The sequence below is a fragment of the Molossus molossus genome, unplaced genomic scaffold, assembly GCF_014108415.1.
Source record: "Molossus molossus isolate mMolMol1 unplaced genomic scaffold, mMolMol1.p scaffold_m16_p_2, whole genome shotgun sequence".
NCBI classification, from domain to species: domain Eukaryota; kingdom Metazoa; phylum Chordata; class Mammalia; order Chiroptera; family Molossidae; genus Molossus; species Molossus molossus.
Window position 1 is genome coordinate 118,801,393 of NW_023425355.1, and position 13,371 is coordinate 118,814,763.

The 13,371-nt window shown below is 37.7% G+C and overlaps 1 protein-coding gene across 1 annotated transcript in view; it reads right to left on the bottom strand.

Moving 5' to 3' along the window:
- CFAP47 (cilia and flagella associated protein 47) overlaps window positions 1-13,371 on the bottom strand; it is a 442,571-nt gene that overhangs the window by 222,585 nt on the left and 206,615 nt on the right. The window contains exons 35-37 of the mRNA XM_036270144.1: window positions 7,088-7,182; window positions 6,683-6,799; window positions 622-756 (exon numbers count right to left, since the gene is read on the bottom strand). Coding sequence (XP_036126037.1) covers window positions 622-756; window positions 6,683-6,799; window positions 7,088-7,182 — 347 coding nt within the window. The remainder of the gene's footprint in view (window positions 1-621; window positions 757-6,682; window positions 6,800-7,087; window positions 7,183-13,371) is intronic.

A 13,371-nucleotide genomic window follows, 5' to 3' on the forward strand; every position in this document is an offset into this window, starting at 1 on the left:
CCAAGCACATTCAGATATCAAGTTTTTACTTATAGTATCTGTTCTTTTGTACATAAAATAGATTTCAAGTTTCCTAAAAGAATTTGCCCTTCAAAGTGCATACCTTTCATTTTCCATGTCCCCAACCCCCACTCTTCAATTGCATGAAAGAGCCATCATTTCCTTGCAGGTGATGATTATTATTAAGCAGAACTTGTCCCTTTCACTCTGCTATACCTTTGGTTTAGAAGGAGCAACATTTGCTAAGGCTTATTGTATCACATTGATACTTCTGTTAGTTTTCAGCTGGGAAAGAAGTACCCAAAACCCCTCTTAAGTATTTTTTTTAATCCTTACCGAAGGATATTTTTCTATTTATCTTCAGGTAGAGTGGGAGAGAGGGGAAGAGAGAGAGGAAAAGAGAAACATCGATGTGAGAGGGACACATCGACTGGCTGCCTCCCGCACGACCCCAACCAGGGCCAGGGACCAATTGCAACCAAGGTACATGCCCTTGACTGGAATTGAACCCAAGACTCTTTGGTCCTCGAGCTGATGCTCTAACCACTGAGAAAAACCAGCCAGGGCACCCCTCTTAAGTATTTAACTCCATATATACTTTGCCCCTAAGTATACCCTTACCTGTCTCATCACAGTGTCATGTAGAGTACAAGGAAAGATCACCAAGTCCTTGGGGATATATGTAGGGAGTCTTTCATGCATGTAGACACAAAGCATGAGTATCATGACTGGATTAGGGTCACAGATGTCAGAGGCCTAGTTTTGAAGAAGAGAAATATAAATAAGAGTATATACAGATAAAACATATAACTGGAGCTAAAGCCTAGTATATCAATTGTTGAAATATTTTAAAACATTTTAAAATGTTACTGATTGACAATGGTACTGGAATGTAAGCAAAACTAACAAAAAAACTGTTGTGAATGAGAAGAGCTTGACCTAAATATTAAATGATGAATGAGATGTGTTCTAAGTATAACGATTACTTCAGAGCCTCAAAGATTCCATAAAAGCTAGTCGGAGGTCAGAAAAATACTATGCACTAGAAATATGACTAATAAGAGTAATGCGACTAAGACACTATCCCTGAGTTATTAAAGTATGATAGAATGCAGTAAAAGAAATCTTGAGACGTAGACAACTACTTAGGTAAAAGATGGCAAGAGATTTTCAAGCAAAAGCCCAAGGGAGGAGGTAACACATGAAATGACCTTGAAGATGGTTTAGATTTTAAATAGGTTATATTTGGTGTGAAGTAAAGGGTATATTCTATCAGAAAGACAAATAACTACAGGGCAAGGATGTAGGAAAGTACTGTGCTCATTTGGAAGAAGAAGTAGTACAATTTGAATCATGCATTGGGTAAGAAAGGACAGGTCGTGGAAGAAAAGACTGAGGAGTGCAAAGGATTACATTATGGAGGGCTTGGATGCCAGGGCAAGGGACTTGATTTCTGAACAAGAAATAACACAAGAGCAATAATTCAAGCAGATCAAGCAGCAGAGGTTTGGGGAAGTACTTTTCCCAGAATATACAAATTATAATAAGGCATAAAATGTAATTATAGTGATAAACAAGATAAATTAGTGATGGTTGTTGGAATAGATCTGAGATAAAATCCAGACTACAGAGGAATAACAGCAGAGACAATGGATATAGTCAGAATACATGTTGAAGCTAAAAAGTAGAGTCGGTAGAAGACAGAGGATTCTATGAGTTTATGTGGTGCCTTTGATCTCTTAGAACAAGGTGGAGGTAGTGGGGGGAAATTATTCATAGCAAAAAGGAACTGGGATTGGTCTGAGGCAAGGATTCAAAGACACATAAAATTCTACTGATAAACAAGCAACTCTGTCGTCGTGAATGCACAGGGAGTTCTCTACACTTCCAGAAAATGAAGATCACAGTATGAATTAATGGCACATATTCAAATTAGCAACTCAAAATGACCTAGGCCTGGCCTGCAAATGCAAATAGTGCAAGAGCTATGGAAATCTAAAGTGTTACAGTAGCCGCCACCCTCCTTATCCATGGTTTCATTTTCTACAGTTTCAGTTACCTGTGTTCTAGTGCAGTCCAGAAATATTAAAAGAAAAATTCCAGAAATAATTAATAAGTTGTAAATTGTGTGCTGTTCCCAGTAGTGTAGTGAAATCTTGCTTAGTCCTGCCTAGGATGTGAATAATCCCTCTGTCCAGTGTCTCCATGCTGTATATGCCATCCACCCTTTAGTCATGTGGTAGCCATCTCAGTTACCAGATCAACTGTCACAGTATTGCAGTGCCTGAGCTCAAGTCACCCTTATTTTACTTTATAACATCCCCAAAGCACAAGAGCAGTGATGTTGGCAGTTCAGATATGCCAAAGAGAATCTGTAAAGTATTTCCTTTAAGTGAAAAGGTAAAAATTCTCAACTTTATAAGGAAAGAAAAAAATATCGTATGCTGAGGCTGCTTAGATCTACTGTAAGAATGAATCTACCCAGGAAATTGTTGAGAAAAAAGAAATCTGTGCTAGTTTGCTGAGACACCATATTTACATAACTTTTATTGCAGTATATTATTATTGTTCTTTATTATTAGTTATTATTGTTAATCTCTTAACATATCTAATCTATAAGATAAACTTTATCATCTATAAATTAAACTTTATCATAAGTATGTATGTTTAGGAAAAACATAGCATATATATATATATATATATAGTATACAGAGAGTCCAGGCATCCACTGGGGCTCTTGACATACCTCCAGTGGATAAGAGGGGGACTACTCACTTTGTGTGGAACTAAGGCACTTGAATTTAAAATTTGGCAGCAGTTACCAGAGAATAATTAAAAATTGTTTTTCCCTTTATTGATATTGGAGAGAGAGAAAGTGAGAAGAGACAGAAACATCCATGAGGGAGAACATCAATTGGCCACCTCCTGCATGCCCCCTACTGGGGATCGGGCCCACAAGTTGAGCATGTGTCCTGACCGGAAATCAAACCAGCGACCTCTTGTGCATGAGTCGACACTCAACCACTGGGCCACACCAGCCAGACCAGAGAATAATTTTTATAGATCATCTGCTAATTCACATTTCCAAAAAAAATATTTCCTTTTTTAGAAGAACAAAAGAGTTTATCCTTTCTTGTTTTGTCAATAAATAGTAAGGTTTACCAATAAAGGTAACTGGGGAGGGGGTTGTTAATAAAAAGATAAGGGAGTTGGCCTGCCTCAGCAGGGTAGAAAGCTCCTTGTGAGTATGATTTGAGAAGAACTAAGAAAGATACCAAAATTCCAAGGTTTCTCATCAGTATTCTGTGGTCCCACATTTCTTTAAGAAAGATAATGGTAGTCAGCAGATGTAGGCAAGTTATTAAAGATAAGAACTAACTAAATATTTGAATACAGAGTTTAATTTCCACAAAAGGAACAGTATGGGCCCTTCTGGGCCCTGTGCAATGAGTCAGCATCTGGTTGTGATCCAAAGGAGATAACTGTAACATGATGAATTATATTTTCTAAACAAAGATATTTTAAGATTTTTAAGAACCTCCAGCAAATTCTCAAGGGCCACCTTAAACACCAAGTGTCCTATGCAACTTTTCCTGGTTTCCTTATTAGAAATGACTTCTCTCCCCTTTGAGTCCCATAGCATACTGTTTCTGTGTCTACTGTGGCATTCACTGTCTGCTTTGTATCAGCTCTTTTTCATGTTTTCGTCACTCTTGGTTAGTTAACATCTTTGAAGGTATAAGTGTGGTTTAACCATATCTGTAACCCTTGTAAAGTCTATCCAGTGTCTTTCATAAAGGAAATTCAATAATTTGTCCAACTGATGGAAACTGTAATGCTTTTATTCCTTCAAACCAAAATCTTTTATTAGAGTTTATCTTTAAAACTCTCTTATACAAAAACTCTGACCAAAATCCTTCATTACAGTTTCTCTTCACAACTCTACCAACATAAAAGAATGTAAACATCGAACATGGTATAAAGTGACTTTAACATGCAAGTGATTTCAATACAAAAAAAAGCAAACTTTCATGACATGTAATTTTTCCAGCAGGTATAAGGAACCCTCCTTATATCAACCCACATTTAAGTACTAGTATCATCAATCACTCTGCATCATGGAATGAAAAACTCAGTTATTGTAATGGTCCTTCTCCTCTGCCCTTCTTTTGTAGCAAATCTCACCATGTCTCCTATATCATATTAGTATTTTAAGTCCCATTAAAATGATATGAGGAAAGAAAATACTTTCGTTCTTGACCAATTGAAATTACATTTTGATTGCCCTGTGTTCTCTGTCTCCAGTCCCTCTCCTCTCAGTCCATCCTGACCATTGTTATAACAGTAGATGTCTTTATTCCCATAATACCCACAAGGTAAACTGCTGATTTTTTATACTGATCCAAGATCCCAATATATGCCCATATCTATTTCTAATCCCAAGTTTCAACCTAGGCAACCTAGTCATACATTTTCCTGAATATATGCAATTTGTTCACATTTGTTAGAGAGAGAGACAAAAACAACAGGCCCAAAACAGAGTCAATTGTGCCAAGCCCACGTTGTTCAAACTGAGACAATACTAACCTAATTGCAGTTTCAGCCTCTCCCAAGAATGTTATCCTAACCAGTCAGTCTGGAATTTCCTGGTCAGCACCAGTTCCTGATAGGCCACTGCTGTCCCCCAAATAAAGGTGACCTTGCCTGAAACAATCTACTCTTTCCCAGTCCCTTCCTTTCTGCCTACAAAAATCCTCCACTTTTTACAGCTACATGGAGCTCCTTTCTATTTGTTGGAGGGAGTGTTGCTTGATTCATGAATCATAATGAAGCCAACTAGATCTTTACATTTACTTAGTTGAATTTTGTTTCTTTATTTTAAACACATTCTACATTCTGTTTATGCCATATCCTCTGAAAAAATACTTTCTTCTCTTACCATTTTCAACTCAAATCCAATTCACCCTTCAAGAACCCAGTTAAGTCCTGTCTCTTTCACAAAGTATTTGGTGGATCAATCTAGATCACACTGATCTCTTCCCTTATCTGAATTCTACACTTCATTTTTTACACACACTGACAAATAAGTAGAATATTATTTATCATTTAGTATACATAGATCTTGATAATTCAATGAGTTTGTATATTCTTCAAAGTCAGGAATAATTTATTATACTGTTTCATTACTCTAAAGTAACAAAGTACTCAAAAATCTTAAGCATACAGTATATTTTAATTATTACTATTGAGGACTTAATGGGAAAAGCTAGATGGAATTACAACCTGGAGGTCCCAATGCAATCAAAATGTATGTTGCCATTGTGATCTCTACATGAATACTTATTTTAAAACCAAAGTAAAATATTTTCTTTTTTGCTACTAAGTTAGAAGACAATAATACAATATCTATATTCAAACAACTCTGCTCCTTTAATCCACTTAGAGTTCAGTAAGGTTCATAAAGCACTCATTCTTGTGGTTTGAGAAAACTGGACCTATCACTAGAACTTTTATTTTATGTATAGTTGGATGTATATAATTATACACATTTAAAAATATCCAGGAGAATTCTATAAAGTCATATCTCAATTTTTACATTTTAACAATTTCCCATGAAAAGACTGTTTTAATTTAGTTTAAAATTTGTGAAAAAAGAAATATTATAACAGAGTCAACTAACATTTTTTTCCAAAGACATACTAATGGCCAACAGGTATATAAAACAGTGCTCAACATCACTAATCATAAGGAAAATGTAAGTTAAAACCACAATGAGATATCACCTCACAATTGTCATAATGGTTATTATCAAAAGGACAAAAAATAATAAGTGTTGGAGAGGATGCAGAGAAAAGGGAACCCTGTGTACTATTGGTAGGAATGGTACAGCCACTATGAAAAATAGTAGGGATGCCCCTCAAAAAATTTAAAACAGAACTACTCCATCAATCCTATTTCTGAGTATATAGCCAGAGAAAATGAAATCACTATTGTGGAAATACCTATACTGCCATATTCAATTACAGATTCACAATAGTCAAAATATGGAAACAGCTAAGTGTCTGAGGACAGATGAATGGATAAAGAAAATGTAGTACATACTTACAATGAAATATTATTTACTCATAAAAAAAATTAATTCTGCCATTTGTGACAACATGGATGAACCTAGAGGACACTGTGCTAACTGAAATAAGCCAGACACAGAGGGACAAGTATTGTATGAATTCAATTATATGTGGAACATAAAAAGTCAAACTCATGAGAACAGTCTTTGCTAGGGGGTAGAGATGGAGGAAATTAGATGTTTGTCAGAGGGTACAAACTTTCAGTTATAAGATGAATAAGTTTTGAGAATATAATGTAAATCATAGTCATTAGAGTAGTTAATAGTGAATTGCAAACTTAAAAAATTTGCTAAGAGAGTAGATCTTAAGTGTTCTCATCACACATACAACAAATGGTAACTATGTGAGGTGATGGATGTTTTAATTAACCTGATTGTGGTAATCATATACATATATATATATATATATATCATCATGATGTACACCTAGAAAAATAATATCAAACAAACTAAATATATATATATTAATTTGTCAATCATACTTAATAAAGCTTAGAAATAAATAAGAAAAAACTCCTAAAATATTTATAGAATGTATTATATAAAGGCACTCACCTGTATGCCCATGTTCAAGTCAATTTCACGAAGACTATTCACAATAATCAGGCAATTGTGAAAATACTGTTCAGGACTTTTTGGTTGTGTGTACATATTTTCAAAATAAGGCTCAATCTGGAAAAGGCAACAATCAAACCTTTCAGTTATAGATTAAGATGTACTGCTTTTTAACTGTTCTCTATAATTCAGCAAGGAATAGTTTAAACATTAACATTTGTCCATAGTAGACTACTGCAATCAAAATACAAGAATAAACAAAAATGGGAATGCTAGACATGCAGATTCTGGCCTTACATACAATCAAAACATTTAAAAGAATCAGTTTGCAGAAAATACTTCGAATTTTAATTACTAAGCTATTTCAAATAATAGAAGACCATTCTGCATAAAAATAACTCTTACCAGAAATGGGCAATAGGCTCCCAATGCTGTGGCAAAAGCAAGGCCATCTGCAAAGTCTTTGTCAAAATTTACTATCCATCTCTCAGAGGGAACACCTGTTCAAAAAAAAGAATAAAAATAACAATTTACTTCTCTAAAAAGATATCTTATGGAGAGAAAAAAGATGGCAGCAGGCAGGACTGGAGGGAGGGTGAGTGTGTGAGAGAGTGAGCGAGTGTGTGAGAAAGTGTGAGTGGACATGAAGGTGGACGACCAAACTCGAGCAGTGCAGAGCCACGAAGCAGATGTTCCTGTGCTGTGGACTGAGCAGCTGGTTACCACAGTAAGTGGCCCTGCAGGGCGCTTCTCCCAGTGCCACCGGGAGGTCCCACCATTTTGGAAGATCCCGGGTCTTCCCCAGAAGGAGGCAGTGGGAGCTGCTAGGGCCCAGCAACTTGAGACCACCAGCGCACCTGGCACCATCAGACCAGTGGACACCCTGTGTCAACACAGACCAGTGCACAGAAGTGGAGATGCCAAGGTGCTGGTCACAGAAGCCATGGACAGCCTGTAGCCCAGCACCATCCCCCACAGTAACAGCCCGATTAGAGTTGATATATACCCCCAGCAACAGAGGTTGGGGAGCAAACATCTATCCCTAGGCAATAGAAGCATAGACCAGCAGCTGAGACCATCCCCAAAATCTACAGTAAAAGCTGAGCCCCACGGGGTAGCACTCCCCAGCCACCAGTAGCAAGACCTGGGGTTCCACAGATGCTGGAGCAGTCCAGTAGCTCACAAGTGCAGTGGGAAGCCTGAGCCCTAGAGAGACTGCAGCAATCCAGCTGCCCGCCCACAGGACCTGTAGGGCGCAGGGGCACTGGAGAGGCCTGTGCCACCAAGCAGGGACTGTGCCATCCAGTTACCCACAGGTCCTGTGGGGTGTGGGGGCACCAGAAAGGCCTGTGTGTCCCAGCTGTGCACAAGATAGGCTTAGAGGTTGTAAAAAAAAAAAAAGGCGGAGTGAATAGAAGCCACGCAGAGGATCTCCCAGGACCAAACAGGAATTACAACAAAAATAAAGACGAAACCTCAGAAAAAAAGTAACAGAAAAGCAGCAGGAAAGGACCATATAACCAGGGACACTGGTAGGATCTGCGGAGGCTCAAGAGGGTGGTGGGCTGGGAGCCCAAGGACAGCAGCAGTCTTAGATGTGAGCAGTGCCCTTGGGGAATAGACCAAGCCTGCTCCACAGCACAGAAAGCCAGGACAGAGCACTAAAATAGCCACAGCCAATCACCCGGGGGCTACAGCAGAGGGAGGGCAGACTGGGCTGCAACTCTGTGAGGGCACCCGGGATTTGGAGGCCACTCAGAATTTCTGCTGAGTTGCGGCCACAAAGGACTATGGCCAGTGTGCTCCTTCTCAGAGCTGTGGGGAAAAGCAGCAGCCCCGTCTCTCAGAGATTCAGCCTTTCCCAGGTGAGGCAAAGAAATAAAAATTGAGGCTCATTAACAACCAGCATCTATCCCACCTTCTAGAAATCCTCTTAGGCAGAACACCAAAGCTACATTCCAAGGCACTGAGTAACTGAGACCACTAGCAACCAGAAAAAAAGCTAGAGGATAACTGAACCTTTTCTGGGCTTGCAAATCTACCCAGGAAACTAAGACTTGACAGTGGTATTTAATGTGGGCACACACAGGTTAATCCGAACCCAGTAGAGGGAGCCACAAACAGCAGAACACAAACACCCACAGGGAAATTTTGGCAGGCTCCAAAACCCACTGAGATGGCCAAAATGGTGATACAAAGAAACAAATCCCACATTAAAGAACAAGCGGACTCTATCGAAGATGAGATCAATGAAATACAGCTAAGCAAATTATCAGAGGTAGAGATCAGAGCCATGATCTTGAGGAAGCTCAACAGGATGAGTAAGGACATCAGCACCATGAGTAAAGATACAGAAACAGTGAAAACCAACCAAGTGAAAATAAAGAATGACATAGCAGAAACTAAGAACACATTGGAAGGACTAACCAGCAGAGTAGAGGAAGCTGAGGTCCAGATCAGTGAATTAGAAGACAGGGTAGAAAAAAATCAACCAATCAGAAAACCAAAAGGAAAAAATGATTAAAAAACAGGAAGAAAGCTTGAGAGAACTGGGGAACAACTGGAAATGTAATAATATTTGCATCATAGGAGTCCCTGAATAGGAGGAAAATGGGCAAGGGTTAGAGAACATATTTGAAGAAATAATGACAGAAAACTATCCTAACTTGGTGAAGAAAGAAGGCATTCAAGTTTAAGAAGCACAGAGAGCCCCAAGTAAGAAGAACCCTAACAGCCTCAGACCAAGACACATAGTAAATGAAATGCCCAAAATTAAAGACAAAGAGAGAATCCTAAAGGCAGCAAGAGGTAAGCAACAGGTTACCTACAAAGGAAACCCCATAAAGCTCTCAGCTGACTTCTCAACAGAAACACTACAGGCCAGAAGGGAGTGGCATGAAGCAACCAAGGCGATTAAAAACAAGGATCTGAATTGAGGACTACTCTATCCAGCAAGGCTATCATTCAAAATAGAAGGTCAAATAAAGAGCTTTCCGGACAAAAAAAAAGACTAAGGGAATATATTAACACCAAACCAGCACTGCAAGATATGCTAAAAGGACTGCTATAATTAGTAGAAGAAATAGGAAGACAAATAGAACCACACTAAACAAAAATGGCAATAAATAAGTACATGTCAATTATCACCTTAAATGTGAGTGGTTTGAATGCATGAATAAAAACACACAGAGCAGTTGACTGGATACAAAAGCGTGACTCACATATATGTTGTTTACAAGACACCCACCTCACAACAAAAGACTCACATAGGTTAAAAGTGAAGGGATGGAAAAAAATCTTTCAAGCCAACAGAAAGAAAAAAAAAAAAAAAGCTGGCATAGCAATACTCATATCTGATAAAGGAGATTTCAAAATGAAGGCCATAACTAGAGACAAAGAAGGCCACTACATAATATGGAAAGCATCTATCCAACAGGAAGATATAACCTTGGTAAACATATATGCACCCAATTTAGGAGCACCAACATACATTAAACATCTTTTGGGGGACTTCAAAAGAGAAATTAACAGCAATACATTCATAGCAGGGGACTTCAACACCCCGCTGACATCAGTAGACAAAAAATTAACAAGGAAACACAGACCCTAAATGAAGCACTAGATCAAATGGATTTAATAAATATCTACAGAGAATTACACCCCAAAACTGCAGAATTCACACTCCTCTCAAGTGCGCATGGGACATTCTCAAAGATAGACCACATGTTAGGACACAAACTAAGTCTCTACAAGTTCAAGAAGATGAAATCATATCAAGCATCTTTTCAGATCACAATGGCATGCAAGCAGAAATCAACTGCAATAAGAACATGCAAAGACACTTGAAAACATGGAGGCTAAATAGCATGTTATTGAACAAGGAATAGGTTACCATGGAGATCAAGAAAGAAATTAAAAATTTCCTGGAAACCAGTGAAAATAAACACACAGAAACACAAAATCTATGGGATGGAGCAAAAGCAGTTCTGAGAGGGAAGTTTATAGCACTACATGTCTACCTCAAGAAGCAAGAAAAATTTCTAACAGAATATCTAACCTCACAACTAAAATAACTAGAAAGCAAACAAAAAGAAAACCCCAGATTAAGTAGAATGAAGGAAAAAGTAAAGATCAGAGCAGAAATAAATGACATGGAGACCAAAAAAAAATAATAATTCAAAGCATCAATGAAACAAAGAGCTGGTTGTTTGAAAACATAAACAAGATTGAGGGACCCTTAGCTAGACTCACCAAGAAACAAAGAGAGAGAAACCAAATACACAAAATCAGAAATGAAAAAGGAGAAATGATAACTGACACCACAGAAATAAAACAGATTTTTAACAAATATTATGAACAATTATACACCAACAAATTCGACAATCTAAGTAAAATGGATCAATTTCTATAGAAACACATAGTCTCCCAAAACTGAACTGGAAAGAGATAAAAAAAAAAAAAAAAAAAAAAACCTTGAATAGACCAATAACAACAGAAAAAAATTAAGATGTAATCAAGACTCTCCCAGCAAAGAAAAGCCCAGGCCCGGATGGCTTCACAGGGAAATTTTACCAAACATTCAAAGAAGAACTAATACCCATTCTCCTCAAACTATTTCGAAAAATTCAAGAAGAAGGAAGACTTCCAAACTTGTTTTATGAGGCCAGCATAATTCTCATTCCAAAATCAGAAAAAGACACTGCAAAGAAAGAAAACTACAAACCAATATCCCTGATGAACATAGACACCAGAATCCTGAACAAAATACTAGCAAATGGAATCCAGCAATACATCAAAAAAAAAAAATATATTTACCATGACCAAGTGGGATTCATCCCAGAGATCCAAGGTTGGTACAATATTCGCAAATCAATAAATGTGATACACCACATAAACAAAATGAAAGGTAAAAATCACATGATCATATTAATAGATGCTGAAAAAGCATTCGACAAAATCCAGCACCAATTGCTGATAAAAACGCTCAGCAATCTGGGAATAGAGGGATCATATCTCAACATAATAAAGGTCATATATGAAAGACCTACAGCCAACATGATACTAAATGGGCAAAAATTAAAAGCATTTCCCTTAAGAACAAGAAGAATGCAAGGATGCCTATTTTCGTCACTCTTATTTAACATAGTATTGAAAGTCTTAGCCACAGCAATCAGACAGAAGGAAAAAATGAAAGGGATCCAAATGGGAAAGGAGGAAGTGAAACTGTCATTTTTCGCAGATGACATGATACTATATGTAGAAAACCCCAAAGACTCCATCAAAATTTTACTAGACTTAATAAATGAATTTGGCAAAGTAGCAGGATACAAAATTAACATCAAGAAATCGATGGCATTCTTATACACCAATAATGAACTCACAGAAAGAGAAACTAAAAAAAAAAAAAAAACAAAAAAACACACATTTACCATCACAGCAAAAAAATTAAGATACCTAGGAATAAACTTAACCAAAGAAATAAAGGACCTATTCTCAGAGAACTACAGGTCATTGAAATCAGAAATTGAGGAAGATATAAAAAAGTGGAAGCACATAGCTTGTTCATGAATGGGAAGAATTAACATCATTAAAATGTCCATACTACCCAAAGCAATCTATAGATTCAATGCAATCCCCATCAAAATACCAACAACATACTTCACAGAACTAGCACAAATACTTCAAAAGTTCACATGAAACCAAAAAAAGACCTTGACATCATACGCAGCATAATTTTCACTGAAACATCACCTAAGGCAACAGAAACAAAGGAGAAAATGAACATATGGAACTACATCAAACTCAAAAGCTTCTGCACAGCAAAAGAAACCACCACCAAAATGGAAAGGCAACCCACTCTATGGGAGAGCATAATTGCCAACGATGCATCAGATAAGGGGTTAATTTCCAATATATATAAAGTGATCATACAGCTCAACAAAAAGAAGACAAAGAATGCAATTAAAAAATGGGCAGAGGAACTAAATAGACACCTGTCCAAACAGGACATACAAATGGCCAAGAGACATATGAAGAAATGCTCAACATCACTAATCATCATAGAGATGCAAATTAAAACAACAATGAGGTATCACCTCACACCTGTCAGAATGGCCGCCACCAACAAATCATCAAACAATAAGTGTTGGCGAGGGTGTGGAGAAAAGGGGACTCTAGTACACTACTGGTGGGAATGCAGACTAGTGCAGCCACTATGGAAACCAATTGAACTTCCATTTGACCCAGTGATCCCACTTCTAGGAATATACCCTAAGAAGCCTGAAACACCAATCAGGAAGAATATATGTACCCCATGTTCATAGCAGCACTATTTACAATAGCTAAGATCTGGAAACATCCCAAATGTCCATCAGTAGAGGAATGGATAAAAAAGTTGTGTTGCATATATACAATGGAGTACTATGCAGCTGTAAGAAAGAAAGATCTCTAATCGTTTGAGACAACATGGAGGGACCTGGAAAGTGTCATCCTAAGCGAAACAAGCCAAACAGAGAAAGACAAGTATCATATGACCTCACTTATTTGTGGAATACAGTGAACATAACAGTCTGAAGAATGGGGTAGTCCCAGAGGCGTGGAAGTGGGGTACAGACTAACAATGTCCAGAAGAGGAGGTGTTGGGGAGAGATAAACCACAGAACTTATATTTATGTATGCATGAACAACGG